Source organism: Labrus bergylta, chromosome 8, assembly GCF_963930695.1.
Source record: "Labrus bergylta chromosome 8, fLabBer1.1, whole genome shotgun sequence".
Lineage (NCBI taxonomy): Eukaryota > Metazoa > Chordata > Actinopteri > Labriformes > Labridae > Labrus > Labrus bergylta.
In genome coordinates this window covers 16,026,011-16,046,849 of record NC_089202.1, presented here as the reverse complement: position 1 = coordinate 16,046,849, position 20,839 = coordinate 16,026,011, and the positions used below count along the sequence as shown (strand labels likewise).

At 42.9% G+C, this 20,839-nt stretch overlaps 1 protein-coding gene across 1 annotated transcript in view; it reads left to right on the top strand.

The window, feature by feature from the left end:
• cadm4 (cell adhesion molecule 4) overlaps positions 1-20,839 on the top strand; it is a 163,537-nt gene that overhangs the window by 117,301 nt on the left and 25,397 nt on the right. The window contains 2 exon segments of the mRNA XM_065958088.1: positions 11,272-11,418; positions 19,491-19,778. Coding sequence (XP_065814160.1) covers positions 11,272-11,418; positions 19,491-19,778 — 435 coding nt within the window.

Below are 20,839 nucleotides of genomic sequence, written 5' to 3'. Positions count from 1 at the left end.
CCGCTGACTTAAGCCCCTTAAGTGCTTTGGCAACACTTATTCCACGGTGGCACCAATGAAGCCCATTAAAAATTTGATTTGGATGAGAGAGAGAGACAGAGAGACAGAGAGATAGAGGGAGGGAGAAAAAAAGAGGAAGGGGGGATAGGGGACACAATTTGCCGTTACCTCCCTTACTTCCGCACACACTGCGACAAAAACAAATACACCCATCAGGGGGTTACCCACACAGGGACTCTGTGGACACAGATACACACACAGAGACACACACACTCTCGCCGGTGGTGCAATGTTTGCCATGTGTTCCTCCTTTTGTCTGTAATTATGTCCTTTGTTGCTCTATAAAGCACTCTGGGATGACCCTATTTTGTTAAAAGCACTTAATAAATAAACGTGACTTTATTTGACTTGATAATAGGGAACAGCATGTTTCAAATTAAACGCACAGAGATGTTTGTAAATACAGCTTGAGGCTGATTAGAACTGATCAGTTGATTAAGAACAAGTGGAGGTGCTAATTTAAAAGCAAAACTGTGCTGCCTCACGCACTTTACAGGACAATGAAAGTCAGAGACGCGGAGTGTAGCGTAGTTAGCTTCTATCATTTGCTTTGTATTGCAGGTTTTATTGCCAATAGCAGTAATGATGGTGCATGTGTGGCTGGAACTGCATTATGCATGATTGGTTGATTCAAAATGTTTTGACAGGTTAGACTACCAGTGAGCAATAAATTCTGTTTCATCAGTGTAAAAAATATGGAGCTGAGACTATTACGCCAGGTTCACATCAACATAACTCATAACACGGTCGTAGTCATGTACGTTTCTGCCTTATCCACATCCGCTTCCAATTGCAAACCCTAAAGACAAACATGCACATAGTTCTTGTCAGCAGACAGCCGTGCGCATCCCTGCTGCCATAAAAAAACGGCCATTAGACATAAAGAGGCACTATGATGCCTCTGTGTGTGCGCCTGCTTGGATAAATTAATGGTTGGTAGAAACTGGAAGGGACAAACAGACAACCAAATGTAAACTCTGCTTCAGTCCACACTGGACAGACAAGTATATTCAGACACACACACACACACGCTGCCACTGTTTAGTGAACTGAAAGAAAACCTTTGTCGCTGCCTCAATCGGCACACACACACACACACACACACACACACACACTCATCTCTAACCTTCACAAAATAGTATGCAAAATATGCAGACACTGATCCCCACACATTCTGAGTAAAGGGAGGGTGGACGGGGTTATATAAACAAGTGGAAGGCAGATAGGATACGGACAGACTGATGGACGTGATCTGCAGCGATACCACTTTGGGATTATAGCAATTTTCTATATCAACAGGAGAAAAGTGAATCGAAAAGGAGGACAAACTTGCAGGACTAACTAGCTGCTACGGATTGACTGGAGGATTAAAGGCAGAGGGGAGAGAAGGAAGGCAGAACGGATAAACCAAACACAATTTGAAGAGATCAATTTGAACAACTGAATAGACTTTTGTTTCTGTCCATCTGCTGCCAGGCTCCAGACCTGAGTTTGCGGTGCACGCCAACACAGAGTAATTTTCTCAGCATCAGGCAGTTGACCGCTGAAGTCGCCGCCGTAGGGGAGATTGGCGATGATCCGCTTTCGGCTTTGCCAGAAGTGTCAGGGCCTTTGCCGTTAGAGCTCATTGTGCTTGCAGTGCAACAGAGAGTGAGAGGGAGCGGGCAGTGTGTAGTAATCTGAGGATGACACCCGCACTTTATTCCATCAGATAGTGCTCAGTGAGGTGTGTGGTGCAGCTTGTCTCGCTTTGTCTTTGCACTACAAACACATTCATACATATTAAACACACATACTTACACATACAAGCACACAAGAGCTACACAGAGGTTGATGATGCATTAGGTCCTGACAATCAGTGGACTTCTGCCCGAACATTGAACACAGCATTTCAGAACGGTGTGTATGAGTGAGTGTGTATCTGGAGGGAAACCAGGGGCTGACTGCACCCAGTGTAGCATGTTGAAAAGGGAGAGTTAGGCCAGTCGATGCTGCACGATTACACTGTCTGATAGCCTGTGATTATTCTGTGGAGTCTGAAATTACCATGTAAAAATCACTGTCCATTTACGCAACAGTGTATACATGATAGCGTATCAAAAGAGTGCTAGCATTCAAGGGAATAATGGTAGCTACTGTGTGGGAATAATGTGCAAGTCTCTGGGGTAAAATAGCAGACCAAAAAAAGTGTAATCTGAAACTCTGACTTCAGTCTGCTCCACATTGTACAAGTTGGTTTTTCCACACAGGGCAAGCACTTCCACTTTCTTTCTTTATAGTGCACCACTCCAGTTCAATGGATTTTATTTAACCTTAGCTATCTCCTGATGAGTTGCAAGATAGTGTATCCACCTCTCCAGAGACCAGGCTGGTTGGGTTGTAGCTCAAAGGAACATTGACTCATGTCTGCCGATTTGTGTGGTGTGGAGTGCAGGAACCCTTGTTTGACTCATTAAAATACAATCTGTTGTAGAACGAGCATTGTTGCCCTAGATTTTGATGATCTCGAGGGCACAGAAATGTAGGTAGCTCTATTTTTAAAAGTAAGCATTCAATCAACATCAGTCGAGATAAACTTGACTTGCTTTGGAATACTGTTTCTCAGTCTCTATGTGACTAAAATATAGTATTATTGACGTTCTCTGGTTCTTGGAGCGGTGAAGTATGACCTACAGGAGACAAGCAGTTGGTTGTTGTGGTTACATTTTTGGCTGATAGGGAGCCTGGTCCTCAGAGCTAGCTTAGCTTTAAATTGGCACTACAGTGTACAGTGGGGGATGAGCTAATTAAGTTGACCCTAGTTTGGCTAATTGCACAGCTGCCATTACTAAAAAGCCTTGCTGGTAAAGAACACAATAGTGTAGGTCTCCTTTGGTCACTTTTGGTATTGGTTTTTCTGCTTTATTGATCTAAGAAGCTTGGGTTTTGGTCTCAGGAGGCTTGGAGCACTGTAGTAGAAAATAGCTAGCCTAGCAGTGTTTGCTTTGTTGTTGTTGTGCTTAGATGGGACTGGGCTCCTGTTCTTCCTTGTAGCAGCAAGGCCTTTACACTTTATGGATTTAAGACAAACACATTTTGTTAGTTCTTTCTTAGCAGCACAGGGGGCAAAAGTCGACACTTGAACTTTTTTGTTGCTAAAAGCTTATCTCTGTGTGCATTGTGATTTGAATTGCTAGTTCTTTTAGCACCTTGAGCTCTGGCCAAACTTCGGTGTGTTGCGTGCAAGCCGTGGCCATAATTCAGTGATTTAGCAGCTCCAACAGTTTCTTTTGCATGCATTGTGATGCAGTGTAGCACATAAGTGTCCTTTCTAAGTCTTGTCCTCAAACAACAACTTCTGTCTGATTGCTCTAAAGCATAGCTGGGCTGTTAGTGTGCACGTGTCTGCAGCATTGCAGGGGAGGAACAGATCAGAGTGTGTGTGTTGACTCGATTTTTTTTCTGTAGCAGTGCAAGCTAGGTCACAGAGGAGCCATTGATCAAACGTGCACATCTAAACACACACACATACACAAATACCCACACACACAGCTTCTCAATACACAATGAGGCCTGTCCGGAGCTGTGTCCTCTGCCGCCTCCTCCCTGCCCCCTTCTCTCTGGCCCTGCGCAGCCTAGTCCTGGTCCTCCTCTGCATCACTCGTAAGTCATGCACGCATGAGCACTCACATGTCCATACACACACATACACAGATTAAATAAGACGTGCACTATTGATTCTAGGTGGAAACTCGGGTGTCAATGTCGAGGAAACAAGCCTGTTTACATGTAAGCACTAATGTGGCAATTCAGTTTCAGCCTGATGTTTTTGTGCTTTTAGACTTCCTGCAGATTTAGCTCCAAATGTTGTCACATGATGTCTCTGATGTATTTGAAAAATATAACAACAATGGTAGTTTATACAGAATAAGATTCAGTGCATGGCCATTGAAGGGAGAGCTTGCAGTAAAATCATGAAACAAGAGCTGTAGATGGACAATTCAAACTGGTGGTAATTAAGTCAGAATAAGTAATTAAGATTGATACTAGAGAGAATATATTAAGACAGAAGCATATGCCCGGGAGGTGAAAGGAGCAGGGAATAGACGGATGGACCAAAAGACTTGGTCACGAATGAAAACAGAGAAAGAAAGACAGATATAAGAGTGTTTGAATCCTTTTTTTTTTTTCTGAGCTTTCCTCTGAAGAACCTAATAAAAGAAAGTTGGACCCCAGAGTAGGAGAGATACAGCAAGCAAAATGGAGAAGGTTGAGGAATACAACGAGAAGTAACGGGAGAAAAAGTGCAGAGTAAGACACCAATATATACAGAGACAGACTGACATTGGAAAGAAATAAGGACCTGGCCAGATAGAAACGTGTACTGTATGTGAGGTGGAAAAGGGAAGAAGCAGCCGAGACAGAAAAGAGAAACAGCAAGACAGAGACTGAGAACAACGCAGTCTGTGTGTGTGTGTGTGTGTGTGTTTTCAAGACAGAAAGAGATGCAGGGGAGGGGTACAGAGTTAAATCAAGAGACAAGGCCTTAAAAAAGAGCTGCATGAGGTCGAGATGTGAAGCCAAGCATCATAAGACTGATTGAAGAACACGATGCCTAGGTGGCGAGGAGAAGAAGAACATGAGGTGGAGTGGGATCAGTGACAGAATTGCTAGCAATGTATACCTCTTGTCATTATCATATAATGGGTTTACTGAGATGTTCTTTTCCTATGCTCACTGGTAAACAAGTGTGCCGCTGTGCACAGTACCTTCTCTCTCTAATTTTACTGCTTTCTTTTTTTGCACATTAGATCAACAGAAGGACATTGTGTTTGTTGGTGAGTTGAGGGGGATTCTGGGTAGGAGGGGTGGACAATGAGGGAGTGAGGGAAGCAGAGGAAGAATGAGTTTGTGTCTTGGCAGTCAGCGTCGTTATGTAATCCATGCCAGTAGGGCAGTTTTGTTTCGGGCCTTGAATTTGTACACAAATACACTCTCTTGTACACATTTAGCACCATTTCAAGCTTTTTTTTTTTTTTTTTTGCATTTCCTCTCTCCCATATAAACAGTGTTAGACACACACTCACACACAACACTGCTACACAGCAAAGGGAAGGCAGCCATGTGGTGGATTTTGAAGGGGTGTTAAAGCCAGTGCTTTTGGCTGTGGTGAATCTCCAGTGTGATAGCGGTCGCTGTAATAGCCCTGTAAATTTCCTTTAAGCCGCTGTCGGGTGTGCGCGCGGCAGCCATTGTCGCAGGGTTGTTGGGCCCGTGACAGACCCGAGTCATAAACTGCAGCACAGTAGATACAGCTAACCAGCTGTAAGAGTCAGAAAAGAGGGGTGACAGGGGAAAAGATAGAGGTAGATGAAAGTTTGTGAAGGGTAAGAAGAGGGGAATGGGGAGACAGAAAGAGTGATAGGATGTGTGGACAAGAAGAGTGGGATCAGGGAGATGCAATACAGCAGGCGAGCGAGGACGATGAAGAAGTGAGGACGATGAGGTGATTGAAATACACCACAGGGATGGGGAGGCATAAAGATACGAAGGTCAGACAAAAGGAGAGGAGAGGAGGAAAATAAAGGTAGGCATAGAGAGGGGAAGAAGAGAATGAATTTCAATGCCAAGGATGGAGGCTGGGGAGAAAAAGTCAGGATTTGAAATATATAAATGAAAGAAAGTAAATGTTTCTAATGAGAGGTCAAGAATGGAGGGAGATTTTGTGCTGATTTTGCTGATTAGCACTGCAGCGCTCACACTACACCAGTGGGTGATGGAGAGAGACAGTCTGAAGCTATGCCAAAGAAGTAGAGAGATTAAGGAGTAAGAAAGGGAGAAAGAGAGGGATAAAACGTGAAGAAGGGGCTGAGCTGCATGGGACTTGCAATTAAATGGAGCAAAAGTTGGACAAGAAGATGAAAGAGTGCCAAAGAAAAACTGAGATATCGAGTCTCCTGCTCCACTCATTTGTTTTGTCCCCATGTCCCAATCACTCCTCTTCTCTTTTTTTCTCCATCTCCCCCCTTTGCTTCTTCTCTTCCGCTCCTTCGGCTCACTCACTACAAAAACAGCGCGATTATGCTGCAGACTTGAGCTGCAGAACAAATCACATTTAGCGAAAGGAGAGCAGAAAGGAACAGAGAGGCAGGAGAAGATTCCCACTGAGTCTCAGAAAGAGAGAAAGAGAGATTGCAAGGGGAGTGAAAGCCTATTGCAGCTTGGAAGAAAACTATTGCGAGGGGTGGGGGGTAATATGAAGAAAGAGAAGGAAGAAAGGACAGGATGGAGGAGACGGCAGATAACAGGAGAGAGGAAGAAAGAGTCGCAACCATTCTCCTGAGGCCCAGGAGAGAGAGAGAGAGAGAGAGAGAGAAAAGGGGATCTTTAGGACAGCGCTGATGGAGAAGATGAGTGATGAACGATGCAGTAAAAGATAAGGAAGAGGGGAAGGAGGAAGGAGATAGGGAGCAAAAGAGATTCAAGGATTTGATCAGGCAGAAAGTAGGGAGGAGAGGGATGGAGGGACTGCAGGTTTGAATAACAGGAGAAAGAGGGAGATGGTGAGAATGAGATTAGACACGAAGGCAGGAGGAAGGGAGATTTATGAGATGTGGACTAAGTGGAAGTGAGGGGGGGGTTGGTCACAGAAAAATGAATAAAAAAAGGAGGAGTGGAGGAGAGAGAGAAAAGAGGACAGGAGAAAAAGCGACAGAACCAAGGTAATGAGAGAGATGAGAGCGAGATTTGTAAAAGGATTATGTATTATTTATAGAGTGAGCATCATCTTTTCTTTTCTTTTCTGTTTTCTTTGCATTGGATTTGATTGGCAGAGTTCTGGCTCCCCGAAGGAGATGGAGTGATAATTTTAGACGGGGAAGACAAAAATGGAGGGGGAAGGGGGGGGGGGGGAGGGTGTTGTGGGTCTGCAGAGAGAGGTATGGAGAAGAAGAACCTCAAAGTCAGCTTTTTCATAGAGTCAGTGCGGTGCAAAAACTCTGCGATTAACCTGGAGCAACACACACAAACACACCCCAACACATAAACATCTCCAACAGCATTTGCATACATGCTGTGAAAGAGCCGGCTCGCCTCGCCGACTCGGGGGATGATGGGGAAAATGTACATCCAGATGGGAAGAGATTGAGAAGTTGCCAGCGAACGACCCCATAAGAGTGGAAACTATGAGCTCCCGTTATTGTTTTAATTAAAGCAGTAATAACATAAGGGGGTCGTGCATTGTATCCGCCTGCATCGATTCGCTTGTAAGTCCGTGGCCGGCATGCAAAGAAAACACAAGCTCTTGGCCCGCTTCCAATTGAAAGATAATGAGAGATAATGAATAGGAGACAGTGACTGCACTGCTTCAAGGATACATGGGGGGCATGTTTGGGGCAAGCGGAGACAGCTCATCTCTTCTGTGGCTTGTCTTTTTTTTTTTTTCCCCCCTCCTCCTTCACTCTGAGAGACATGGAGAGAGAGAGTTAGACTTCAGCAAGGCTCTAATTCAGCCCCCTAACCCTGCACCAGTGAGGCCGTTTCTAGAATTTACCGTGACCGAGGGTGAGCCAGCAAGTCCACCTGGCTCCCTCCCAAACCCCCCCCCCCTCTTTTACACCTCCTCCCTTCATCCACATCTCTCGCTCTCTCTCTCTCTCTCTCTCTCTCTCTCTCTCTCTGTCCCCCTATGCTCTGCCTCCCTCATCTTATAACTCAACCCCATTGTGGGGACCATTAGTACAGGCCCCTGAACAGGCTTGTCTTATGAATTTGCACGCCTCTTATTTATTTATTTATTTGTTTATGTATTCTGAAATGATGGCCCTTCTTCGATCTCTATTGCCGTAGTAAATAAAGGCTCTCTTTTTTTTGTCAGGGGGGCTGTGACAGAGGCATTTGAAATGATGAGAAGCACCAATTCACTGCTATGAAATACTGCCCCCGCTTGGCTGGAGAGAGAAGTAATTGTTTTTGTCCCCCCCCCCCCCCCCCTCCCCTCCTTCCTGTTTTATTCACCCGTCAGTGCACCAGCCATGGTATGGATTCCTCTCAGCATTTCCCTCCTAATATGATTCGACTCTTTCGGGGAGTTTTATTACGGGTGCTGATTTTAATACGGGGCAGATTAATACCACTGCCACACATGTTGATTCCCTTCACGTCCTTCTCATTCACTCTCTGATCTGTACTTTACTTTTCTCTTGATCACATGCACAGGCTCGCGGCCTTGACGTGAAGCCTATAAAACCAACCAGTCAAACTCAAAGTGCTGCACCCAGCTGCGTTATGAACAGGAGAGGTACAATATGCGTCATCTGTCGTATATTTCGTCCAGACCCTGCCAGCTGCATTATTATACCCAAACCATTGCTTCCTAACTCCCTGCTATCATTTCCCGGATAGAGCTCTCACCCCCCACCCCACCATCTCTTCATCCCTCTGTTCTTTATGCATGGATTGATCATCCACCAGCAGCCAGCAGGTGTTTTTCGGGTGGCATCTCTCAGCAGGCGACAGCGGATGCCAGCCATCTCACTTGCAGCAGCGGTTAACAATTTTAGTTTTTCTTGGTCGCTTTTCTTCGCTTTACTGCGGCTAATTTCCTTTGAAGGGATGACAGCTGTCAGGAGGAGAGGGGATATAAATGGACAGCTAATTACTTTTTCTGGCCTCATCCCAGAAGCAAACTTTTGACCGTGTTGCTTTGTCTTGGGTTTCTGACTCAAAGCCATTCTTTCTCCGTCGGGTCACTTATTACTCACTGACGCTGAACAGGATGCACGGCAGCCCTATTAGAATTAACACTTTTTAAAACAATGGCGGCCTAGCCCGGTTGCCACGGTGATGAGTAATCACAGCCATTAGAAAAATAATTGGGATGGCGGTGGCAGGCCCTGATGGCCCCCGATATGAATCACAATATTGATGCAGAGAATGGGAGCAATAATGACTACAATTAGTGGTAATTGTCAAGATTTTTTTCTGTTCCACCGAGTATTAGAGCCCCTTTTGTCTTTATCCCCCTTTGGTTTCTTTCTGTCCTCAGTTCAATATCCACTGCGTCTCTCTGTTTCCCCTGATGTGATGAATATGTAGGCTTTGACTATTTCATTAAAAGAGATTAAAATCAGGGGGAGAATTAAATTTGGATGGAGTTGGCGGGATCAGATGATGTCAAAGTAGCTTTATTACAATATGCCAGCCCTGGCTTATTCACACCCAGAGCACATGCTTACCTTTTGTGCTCACGCTCACATGCGCAAAAAGATTTGGGACATGCTCAGTTGCAGAAACAGACATTTATTAAGGCCTAAAGCAGTCAAGTCAGCAACTCCTGCTCCTGCAGCCGCCATCTGTTTGTCTCACAACATTTCCTGCCTTCTGAAGGTGTTTTACAGAAACACAGCCAGACCCTGCAGTGAAATATATATGGCCCTGTCGTCTTTATCGGAACACCTTATTGCCTGCTTCATCATCATGCTTCAATATTGATGGCACTCTTTCTCTAAATCCTCCCCACGGCCAACTCTTGGCCAAGGAGAGAGGGGATGCAAATGGGGATGCAAATTGGTAAATACTAGTTTTGGAAGCCTGGCAAGCTGGTGCTCTCTTCAAGGCAATCACGTTCCACTCCTGGCTGAAGCCTTATGGCTAATTGCGTTACAATCATTTGGATTCAAACGATGCAGCTCGGTGTCCATTGTGCGCAGCGGGAGGTGTGACTCACCCCGAGCCGTGTCAACAGTCTGACCCACAAACACGGAGGGCGCTCCAATCAGATCATAATCAACCTTCTCATTACTGACTCTTTGGATGTCAGCAGCTTCAAAGAGGCTCCCTGCTGCTTCTCAGAACCCTTGACTGAAAAAAAAGATTGGTTTTAAAGGCCGGGGAAGTTTGTTTGAAAGATATTGTGCAAAAGTTTATGTGAGTGTGCAGGTCGCTCTGCAGGCTGGCATGTTTCTGAGCATATATATATGCACTCTGAATGTTAACACAGGTGTCCGTGTGAATGTATGGAAATATTCATTCATAAGAGCTGGAGCTGGACTGTGATCCCACCCAGCACTTTCCAAATACCTGTAATAAGAAGCATTACATCGGGATAATGGAGTGTAATCAATTGGTTTAGCTTGCACCTGGATGAGAAATGGCTTTAAAAACATGTTCAGTGCAGCCGAAGCTTCCACCACGCTCTCTCTGCTCTCTACTCCACCCAGCCTTTTCCATTGAGCCGATCACAGACGTATCCACTCTCCTCTTTCCTTTTCCCACTTCTTGTCCACTTTGATCCTCACATTTTTGCTTTCTACCCATGCCCCACTCACACGGGCAAAACAAAAGTCGTCCCAACTTTTTTTTGCTGTTGCTCCAACCCTCTGTAATCATTTCTACAGTCTCTCAGACCTGCAGAATATTTGATTTAACAGGTTTCTTTACACTCATCCAGAGAGACAGGCCTTGCAAATCAACCTTTTAGATTTATTTTTGGCATTTGTATTAGTTTTATTCCTGCAGTTTTGAAGAACTTGTAAAAGTTTGTGAACAGTATGTGAATAAGCTTCACTTAGCGTTCTTACCACGATTATAACACTGCAGCGTACACTATTATAACACCTTTAGGCGGTGGCAGGGCCGAAATCCAACTGTGATCTGTTAAAAAATGCCTTTCCGGGAGTGTCTTCCCAATAATGTGCCACAGTTGTGTGTATCTGAGTCCTTTTCTGTGTGTGTTTGTGTGCCTAAACTCAAGACCGACAGCCACTTAGAGATTTAATAAGGCATTATGTATTCAAATGTGTGTGTTGGAGCATTCTGTTAGACTCGCTGGAGGCTACAGGGCTGTTTGTATGTGCGCGGGTTTGTGCACATAAAAAAGATGAATGGTGGTAATTATAATCATCCTTATTATAATCATAAGGACACATTGTTCATAAGCACCCTCTTTTACTTGTTGAGTCCTTCACTGTCTTTTCTCTCGCTTTCAAACTCTTTATCTCTTTCCCCCTGTCTCCTCCTCTGTTTCCCTCCCTTCTGCATTTCTCCATTGTCGCAAGCCCATGATGAATAGTGAGTAAATGAAGGATGCTTTAAGTACCTTATTTTGAAAGGTTCTATCTCAAGTGAGGAGCAAATTGAACATCCCTTTCTCTTGGCATCTGTTCCTCCCATTTGTCCCTCTCATCTTCCTCTCTGTGTTACTAAATTTATGTCCATCTTTCTCTTCCACAGCTCGTTGTCAGGCGGTGCAGGCCGAGAATGTGACAGTCTTGGAGGGCGGTACGGCCCAGATCTCCTGCCGCCTGCAGAACTACGATGGATCAATCGTGGTCATCCAGAATCCCCGCCGGCAGACCCTCTTCTTTAACGGCACGCGAGGTGTGTATATGCACGCGCACACATTGCTCTGCTTCGTACTTAATTTTTCTGTGACATGTGTTTGACCTCGGTGACATTTGAAAGCAGCCTTTTAAACACATTAGCAGTGACTCACCCGCACTTGCACTTTACATTTTTCTTATTGCAAATGTCCTCGCTTTGCCTTTGAAGTGATTCCACATTAAAAAGTCAGATAACCCTGAGTTAATTTAGGAGATGGTGTTATTCTCTGCCTTAACAGTGTGGCTGCTTCAACTGTTTTAAAAGCAGACTTCTAAGCTCTCTGTATAATCCACTGTTAACCCCTGTGATGAGATCAGAACGTATTACAGCTCCTCATTAGAGCACAGCCTTGGCAATCTATGTTTTTTTTTTTTAAAGGCAGCATTATGTTAAATTATTATTGTAACCAATATTATAATGAAGGCAGATTACATTGAGGCCCTCAGGGTAGGCAAACACTCCATGTTTTCTTCTTAACTAATTAAGGGCAAAAGCTGCCACCTTCAGATTCTTTGTAAGGGCTGCTAGGAAACCTCTGAGCAAGAGAACAAAGATCAAGGATATTAAGCATTACCTTTGAAATTTGGAAGGAGTAGCTTAATTGGAGCCAAATTTCATGTTTTGCAGTGTAGCAATGGTTTATTGATGCCTCACATAATCTGTGGGATAAACTCCTTAAGATCTGAGCTCTAGCCAAAGGCTACAGTGTAAAACTCTGCTTGAGTCAAGGCCAAGAGGGTGAGTTTTTAATAATTTCACATTTTTTGTCATTCACCACGACAACACAGCAACATGCTTAGGTTAAGATTTAAGATCATTAAAGGTCACATATTATCATCAACCAGTTTAAATAAGTTTCAGAGCTGCCCAAAAGATGTCTGAAAAGTTCCTTTCTAAAAATCCACTCTGAGCCTGTATTTTATCATGTCTATAAACCCCTCTATTTCAACCCTGCTCAGAACAGGCTGTTTCTGTGTCTGTAGCTTTAAATGCAAATGAACTGTCTCTGACCACGCCCCTCTGGAAGGGCTTAGGTGGCTCGGGCTTTCTTTCACTATGCCCAAATGTTTACAGTGAGAAGGCAGACTCAGAGGGTAGAACAAACACCTAGATGTGGGAGAGTCACCCACCTGGGGGAGGGGTTACTACCCTTTGTGATGTCAAAAAGGGAAAATATCCAAAACAGCCTGTTTGAGCACACATTTTCATAATAGTGTTAGAAAACCATGGTAAAGTGTGTTTAATATAAGTCATCATGTAACGTATGTGATTGCATGTTATGACTTAACGTAAAAGTCATACAAGTGTGGCATTTTTTTGCATGGCGTGATAAATAAACAGATAGATTGAAGTTCCTCTGAGGAACAGGTTGTGTAAATTTTGACGCCCCAGTAGACAAAGCACTACCAATCTTTTTGATGATTTTGTCCTCTGAATATATAAGTAGTTTTGTTTCTTTTTACAAAAAATTGCCCAAAATATCTGAAAAATTAAGTATGTAAGCTTTATTTGAAAACCACTGAATTCATTAAGAAAAGTAGCTAATTATTGTAACTTATACACAGGTTTTTATAGACTACATTGTATTGTTTGCTAGAAATGCTGCCTCCCCCAAAGAGTACATGTTCACCACTCACCAGAGAATGTTGCCGTGCGAACTCTAAAACAATAAACCCAAGTCGATATGAAGAGATGGTTCCTAGTCAAAGTCACTCTGACTCGCTGCTCCTTATACAGTTTGATGAGTTATGATTCTGAAAGGGTTTGCTCTGCGGTTGTAATTGTGTGGCAGGTGTTTATTTCCCCTGCTTGATTTTGCAATCTCAAGACAGTCTGTTTGCAGAGCTCACTTCCCTCAAGCTGCTCTCACTGAATCGAGATTTTGTGAAACTATAACACATTGTATCATTTTCATTTCAATCTGCTTCTGTTACTCAGAACTTTTGTTTAAAATTCAAACAAGAATCCTTAAATTGGAGTGATTGGAATTGAACTGAACTTACCAGAGAGTTAACCAATCAAAATGTTAGTTGAAAATGTTTTTGTTCTTCTCTCATGGCTTTGAGGTTGTGACAGATGAATAACTCTTCAGCTTCAAAGACAATGCAAGTTAGTCTAACATGTCCTTGAACCGGCTGAGTTTTCATCATCTTGCCGTGGGAATAAAATAAGTTCAAGTTCAAGAAGTGTGTTGTACTAAGAAGGTAGACATCCTCAACTGTAGTACCATGATTAAAGAAATCACTCATGTGAAATTGAGCAGTGGCCAAATCCAGGGCTGGTTTTCTCTAGCTGACCTCTTTTTGATTGAGATGTGATGATGACGGGTTATAAGGGCATATCCTGCACATTTTTCTCATCATTATCCTATTGAAAGGTGAACCATGCTTAAACTATCTGATAGCCTAGATGAAAAAATCATTCTCTCTTTTTTCATAAAAGCAAGAAACTTAATACACCTTGAACATTTTATGACGACGCATTGTGGTGTCCATTTTTACCATTTTACATTCCATCATGACTTAAGGAAGTTGTATCCTTATATCTTCTGATACAATAGATCCTGTCTACCCTTCTGTTGAAGGTTGTAAGGGATTCCAATACTACAATAAACAACACAATACAATACAACGCAATATAGTGCATTAGTTAATGTTGGTATCAGTTATTTTGGGAGAAGAAAACCACAGTATCTCAAAATCTGAGGCTAGTCTTTCTAATATTAAAGATAAGGCATCTGTTTCCATGTCATTGTTATCTCAAATATGCCATGCAATCTTTTCCCCCCTTGGGTGCCAATAAGGAGAAAGTGTCAATGCCACTGACAGCATGGAACAAAGAAAAGCTGTTGAATTTGTCAGGACCCGGAGACTTGGCAATCTCATTGGCAAAGATATAAAAGTAAAACGGATGCTGCAGCTGCCAAAAGGCGTTTTTGTCATAGATCAACTTCCGAATATGTTCCAGGTCCCAAACTTTACCAATGTACCAATTTTCATGTTTGTACTCAGAAGTGAACATTGAGCTCAGCAACAAACAAAAAAAACATTTAAAAAAAAAAAAAAGAAAGCTGGAACTTCCATGAACCTGTCATTTTGTTATCACTAAATCTTCATCGCTGGTACCTCAAAGGCATATATTCATTTTTCCTGACTACAAACTATTACGTTTTTTTATGTTATAATTTTCACTTGATGACAATTTCATATTTTAATCATTACAACTCCCTGTTGTAATTACATTGATTCAACAATCACAACTCCTACGCTCCCCTCGGGAACAGTCTCTGCCAACGTAGTAGTTGCTGAAGATTTTCTGAGCAGTACACCAAGCTAAGAATAAAATACTGCAGACAAAAAAAGAGCTGTTTTCCTTCGTGGTGCAGCATTCCAATACTTTTCACAACAAACGTTTTCTTCACTTGTTTGTTAGCGCAAACACAGCTTGGACTTAATTGGGTAAGAAAGGTCGCTTCTTTGGGGTCCCTTACTTTCAACTCTTCCTTTAATTCCACCAGATCAGCTCACCCTGTGAATTCTACTATTTAAACAGAGCTGCCACAAGACATGGACTCGTTCAGAAAGCACGTTGGCGCCTAATCACAGGGTAGAGGAAGAAGTGGTGCGAAAGCTGGAATGAAGGAGAAAATGTGAGAGAATAAAGAAAAGAGAGGGGAGAATGAGAGAAGGGCAGAGGTTTGAGGAAGCCATGGGAACAGAGGGAATGAAAAAAAGGGAGCATCAGAAGATGTAGAAAGAGACAGCTCTGGGAAATGATCCAAAGGTGAGACAAGGTATAAAGTATTGATGGCTTCCCGCAACTAATTTGGCTCCCGTAAGCACCTGAAAAGCCTCGATGGGGACATTTTTTCAGGAAGTGTAAATTACATCTCACTCTGGCACTCTCTCTGCCTCCACATTTGCTCCATCGCTTGCTGAAGGGCTCTTCCCATTTCTGCCTATTGCCCATCTGCCGCCCAGATATCGGGCTTACAAACCAGAGCCTTTCAGTGCAGAGCCATTCCAAACTAACTGCCCAAATAGAAGCGCTGCTGTAAGTGCAGCGAATTAGGCTGCATGTTTTGCAAGTGAGCAACCAGTCAGGGGTGTGTTTTATGAGATTGTGGGGAACTGATGGCTATAATAGAGCAGTGGAACTATCCGAATGGACCCTTTCTCTTCAGTGGTCCATATCTCTTTTACTCCGGCTATTGCCAACTCTCCTCAGAATGCAAATGAAGCAGGACAATAAAGGTGAACTTGGACTTGAACAGAAGTCTGACATTTAGGTGCCATTTAGTGCCGTGCGGGAAAAAAAAGATTTACCTATTCTTGGGGGAATAGCTCTCAACTGTGCTCTCAATGCCATCCGGTGGAGGGGGAACATTTAGGGGGTGGGGGTGCGGAGATTAGTGCGGTGTACTTGCAGGAAAAGTGGAATAACTCCATTGCTCCAGGCCCCTGTGGATTTCTGTCTCTATCTATATTATTTTTTTCCCGCCTTCCACATTACATAGCTATTATTAGACAATTTCTCTCATATTTTCGCCCTTGTTCCCTCTCGCTTTCTTGTACACAGACACACAAAGCCAGTATATATACCCTGGTGTCTGTGTTGTGATGAATAATGCTGTGAGATGACCGGTTGTTACATCAGGGAAGTATCTGCTGTGTGCCAAAGCCAACACAAAGGGAGCGAAGAGAGCCACGAAATGAAATAGAGACGGAGAGTGAGGGAGAGGTCTCACAGTGAAGTCGATACAAAGCGAGTGTCAAATGAGAATCTATGGACGATCGAGCCACTGTCACCCACAGACTGTTAGTGTTATTTGTTATTATCAGCATTTTTCTCGCCATTGATTCTATACTTTCTTCAGTAACAATAAGAGAATTGCTGTGAGTTCATCCCTTCTCAACCTAACTGTTCTTTGTCTTCGGTGTGAAATTCATGGTTGCTCATTGGTCTAAAGTCTAAGATCCGATGAAGAATTAAACGTTAACTTTTCTACACTCGCATTCAATCCTGTGTGGATTGCAGTGATTATGCTGTGTACAAGTGTAGTGTTTAGTCTGTCTCCCTCTCTCTTGCTCAAAGGGCACCACTCAGATTAATAGCTTTCCTAACACAGATTTTGGTTGTGCAATGAGTTTTATTTGCATGGCACTTTTCAAAGTAATTTTACACTGTGTAAAACAATAATGATTAAAACCTAATAAGCTGAACAATAAAAATGCCGGTTTCTAATTATAAAATGGACTTACACATGACTAAAGTTAGAGAATTGAAAGCAAAACTTTAGGATTATCCAATCAGTGTTCAGGGCAAATGAACAACACTCTTCGACAAAACTGGAAATGAGAGAACCAGGACATTTGTTATGTTGTACGATTGTACAGCCCAGAGCTGCTCGAGACTGACTTTACAACTTCTCCCTGAACTTTTAATGTCAAGCCCATCTTTAGATTTATGTTTTGCACTTTTCCTCTGCAGAGATTTCAATGACAGTGGCATCACAAATTAAAAGTTAGTATAACCCTGCACTTGTTCCAGGATTTAGGAGACAAAACTGTTAATTGATGCAAATGTAACTTCCATGACACTAAGGAATAACTGATTCCGAAGCAAAAGTAAATGTCATACCTCTTAAATAAAGCATTCCCTCATTCTCTGTACCTGCCAAATCCTGAGTGTTAAAAGGTACATTTTGAGAATGCATTAGTGGCATCAATTGCCAAGGTCTACACTGTGCCATTGATACCGAGTGCCTGCAATCAGGTCTCGCCAATGTCATTCAACTGCAAAGCCATAGAGCAAGCACTTTCAACCCTGCATTTCTAGACCTGTCGTGCCAATCTAACCTGCGCCCTTATCTGCAAGAAAAGTGCAAGCGGTTGCAGCAACTGTCACTTTCTTGGCCTGCATGTTGCAACATCAGCGTACCTACATCTTCAGGTCGAAACTACCATTCCTTTGCTTCCCTGTTGGTACCCTGTACCCTGACTCCTGACAGATGTTTAAGCAATTCAAGGAACTCTAGTGTTGCAAAAAAAAAAAAAAAAACTGTTGTTTTGCTAATTGGAAAAGAACTAAAGCAATTATTTTGGCACAGGCAAAATGACAAAAAATAAGACTGCCACAACTAAGTCAAAGCAAGTTTAGAAGTCAGCAGTGATACATGAGAGACCTGCAGGACTTCTCCTCCTCTCCAAGGCAAGCTACCCACTCTCTGAGCTCTGATTTGGTTTATTGATTCTTACCTTTGGTGACCCACTGGATATATTATTTTCTGGCATCCAAGCCGACAAAGTAGATGTTCAGATAATTGTGCTTTTTTTTTGGTGCCACACCAGAGAAATAACAACAAACACAATTGGTATGAATAATGGAATAAGGCTGGAAAAGGTTGAATATGATTCTCAAGATTTGTGTCTGGAATTACAGAAATTAGCTGCTCTGAAACGGCTACCAATATTTAACACAATTTTAAGCCTTAGTTTTTATTTTATTCATTTTGAATGATTTTACATTGACAATTAACGTCTGATTAGAGTTTCCTTGCCAGAAGTATATCTTGACAACAGGTTGGATAGGCAGTGCCATGGATCTATGACATGAATGCATTCAAAGTAACAAGTAGCATCACTCTTGAGAAAACCCTGCTTCATCCTCATCAGTCTAAATGGTAACAAATCCACATAATGAACATCATGCTGTGCTGAAGAAACACTTAAAATCTAAGCATTCAATTTATGAGGAACATTTCTAACTGGAGAAATAAATCAAAATAAATAAGTCCCTGAGAAATAGGGACATTTCGTTATCTGGTTCCACACGATCGACTTTTTTTTTGCAACAATTGAAGTCGCCCCTGGTTGGCCATTGTGAGAGCACAGGGCCCTTTTGCATTGGTTTAACTTTTGATACCATGTGGCAATGTCCACTTCTTAATTACATTCTAAAGTTGTAACCAAACGACAACCTCTGGTCTTGAAAAATGAAGCCAATGCAGGAGTGCAAAATGCTGCAGATTGTCGAGTGTCCGCTTGAGGCTGGCTCCAAGAACCCCAGAAGTCACTTACACACCACAGCCAAAAAAGCCGTTTTTACAGCATAAATTAAGATTTATGCTTCGTTTTGATTTCGAGAATGATGTTATCCATAGTTAGGCACGTAGCCGACATTAATGAAAGGTGGGCACAATTTAACCGTTTTTCAAGAGGCTTAAAAACCTCTCCGCCTGCCGTTAGGTTGACTAAAAGTTAGAGTGAGACAGCATTTCCAGCACGGCATTTCCTGCTGCCGATGAGCCTCCAGAGCCCCCTGCAGTCACAGATGGCTGACTTCCCTCAGGCATCATCCATTAATATTGACAGTACATGGTTACAACGGATACCTCACCTAAGTACTGATTTAGGCAAAGAAAACTCCAGCCTTTAAAAAAACAGTAAATGGCAAAAATGAAAACATGATGTGGCACTTGAGTGTACTTAGTAAGTGTACGAGGAAAACTTTGGTCTCTCCAAAACTGAACAGTTCCCATTTTTCCCAGGCAGTATGCTTAATGTGAAGAAGTATGTTTATGTTTGAGGGATGACCTCACTCCTTGCAGTGCGTCTCATCCAAATATAAATCCAAAACAGAAAAAGCAAAAGCCTTCTAGTAAAATGTGTTAAAACGAGTTCTTTGATATAGCGCTGGATTTGGCAATTTTATTGTGTGTGCGTGCGGGTGTGTGTGTTTGTTGGATGTATTATCAGCAAACAAAGCACCATGACAAAAACAATTCTCAATGCTCTGTATCTGTCTGGGAAGCTTAGGAAAAACATTGGATCAATTACACTGACCCAGAGTAAAAGATTTCTTTGTTTTTTCACACTTTTGGGTTTTTGTTTGTTTATATTTACATGGAAACTGTGTTTAGGGTTTTTGTGTTTTTCCCTCTGACGACTTATGTCTTCCCTTTCTTCCTGTCACTCGCCCACCATCTCCTCTCCTATCACACCTCCCCCCTTTTCCATCCATCCTCATCTCCCTCTCTCCACTTCTACTCCATCTTGGTCCATCTCCAGCCCTGAAGGACGACCGTTTCCAGATGGTGCTCTTCACGCAGCGGCTGGTGCGCATCGAGTTGACCAACGTCAGCGTGTCGGACGAGGGCGGTTACTTCTGCCAGCTCTACACCGACGCCACACACCATCAGGTGGCGACGCTCTCTGTTTCAGTTCCCCCTGAGATACCTACTGTGGAGGTGAAGCAGGAGGCCGTGGAGGGAGGGGAGGTGGAGCTCACCTGTGTGTCGCCGCGCAGCAAGCCGGCCGCCACCCTGCGCTGGATTCGCAACGCCCGGGAGATTCCAGGTACCTCGACAGGGCTGACAGATGGACTAATGGGTTGAATTGACGATTATGAGAGATAAACGAGGAAATAATGGGTGGAACAAAGGGCATGTGAAGTGGAATGGGTGGATGATATCATAGAAGGACGGATGGATGGATGATTGATGGATTGACACAGAGGAATGGCAGATGGATCAGCTGATGGCAGCAGAGTGAGATGAATTGATGGATAAATGGGGTTGGAGAAAATGAAGATTTTGGCTGCGGGGCTGCCAAAATCTCTCCTCACCTCCTGTTTCTTTGAATTTGATCAAGCGTTCTTTGCAATATTTATAGGAGTCTATCTAGTTTCAAATGATCAAACCCCCTTTTTTAGATTGAAGGAGTAATAACTTTTCTGTTCCATTCCTGCAGAGAAAAGTCACACAAGTTCAGAGAAGAAGTGTAAATCCACATATGATGATCTGTGTGTAAGAAAGACAGACATCAACTGGAAGCACTGGAGACATTTCATAGCATGCCAGTCCTTTTCAAATGTATATGATTCAAATTCTTTCATGATCAAAAAAACGTACCCCTCCCTTCATTGCGCTGTCTCTTGAAAATACGATTTAAATGTGTTTTATTTGCAGATATCTCACAAGTACACCATCACATCAAAGCATAGATGCTTCACACGCTTCAGATGTTCCGCTTCTCTCACTCTTTCCTTCTTTCACGGCATCACAAAGAGACACTTTTTCCGAACTCTCCAAAATGTAATAAATCTCTGCGCCATCCTTGAGTCTGTTACCTTGATCCCATTCTTCTTTTCTAACTCCCTTCCTCCCCTGGCTTCTCTCATTTAAAGGGATACTTCACTGAATGAAACATCTAAGACCCCCCCCTCCCCCCCCCGTCTTTATATAACCCACGAGAATTATTCGCTCTTAAAAGTGTATTGGCGTTGCATTTTGATTAGAATTTGGCTAAAACCTTGCAGGGATGACTGAACACGAAGAAAAAAAAGGGAGAGATTAAGTATCTTTCACTCAGGCTTATGGCTATTTTTTTTTTTTATTCAATTAATCTCCCTTTTTTTA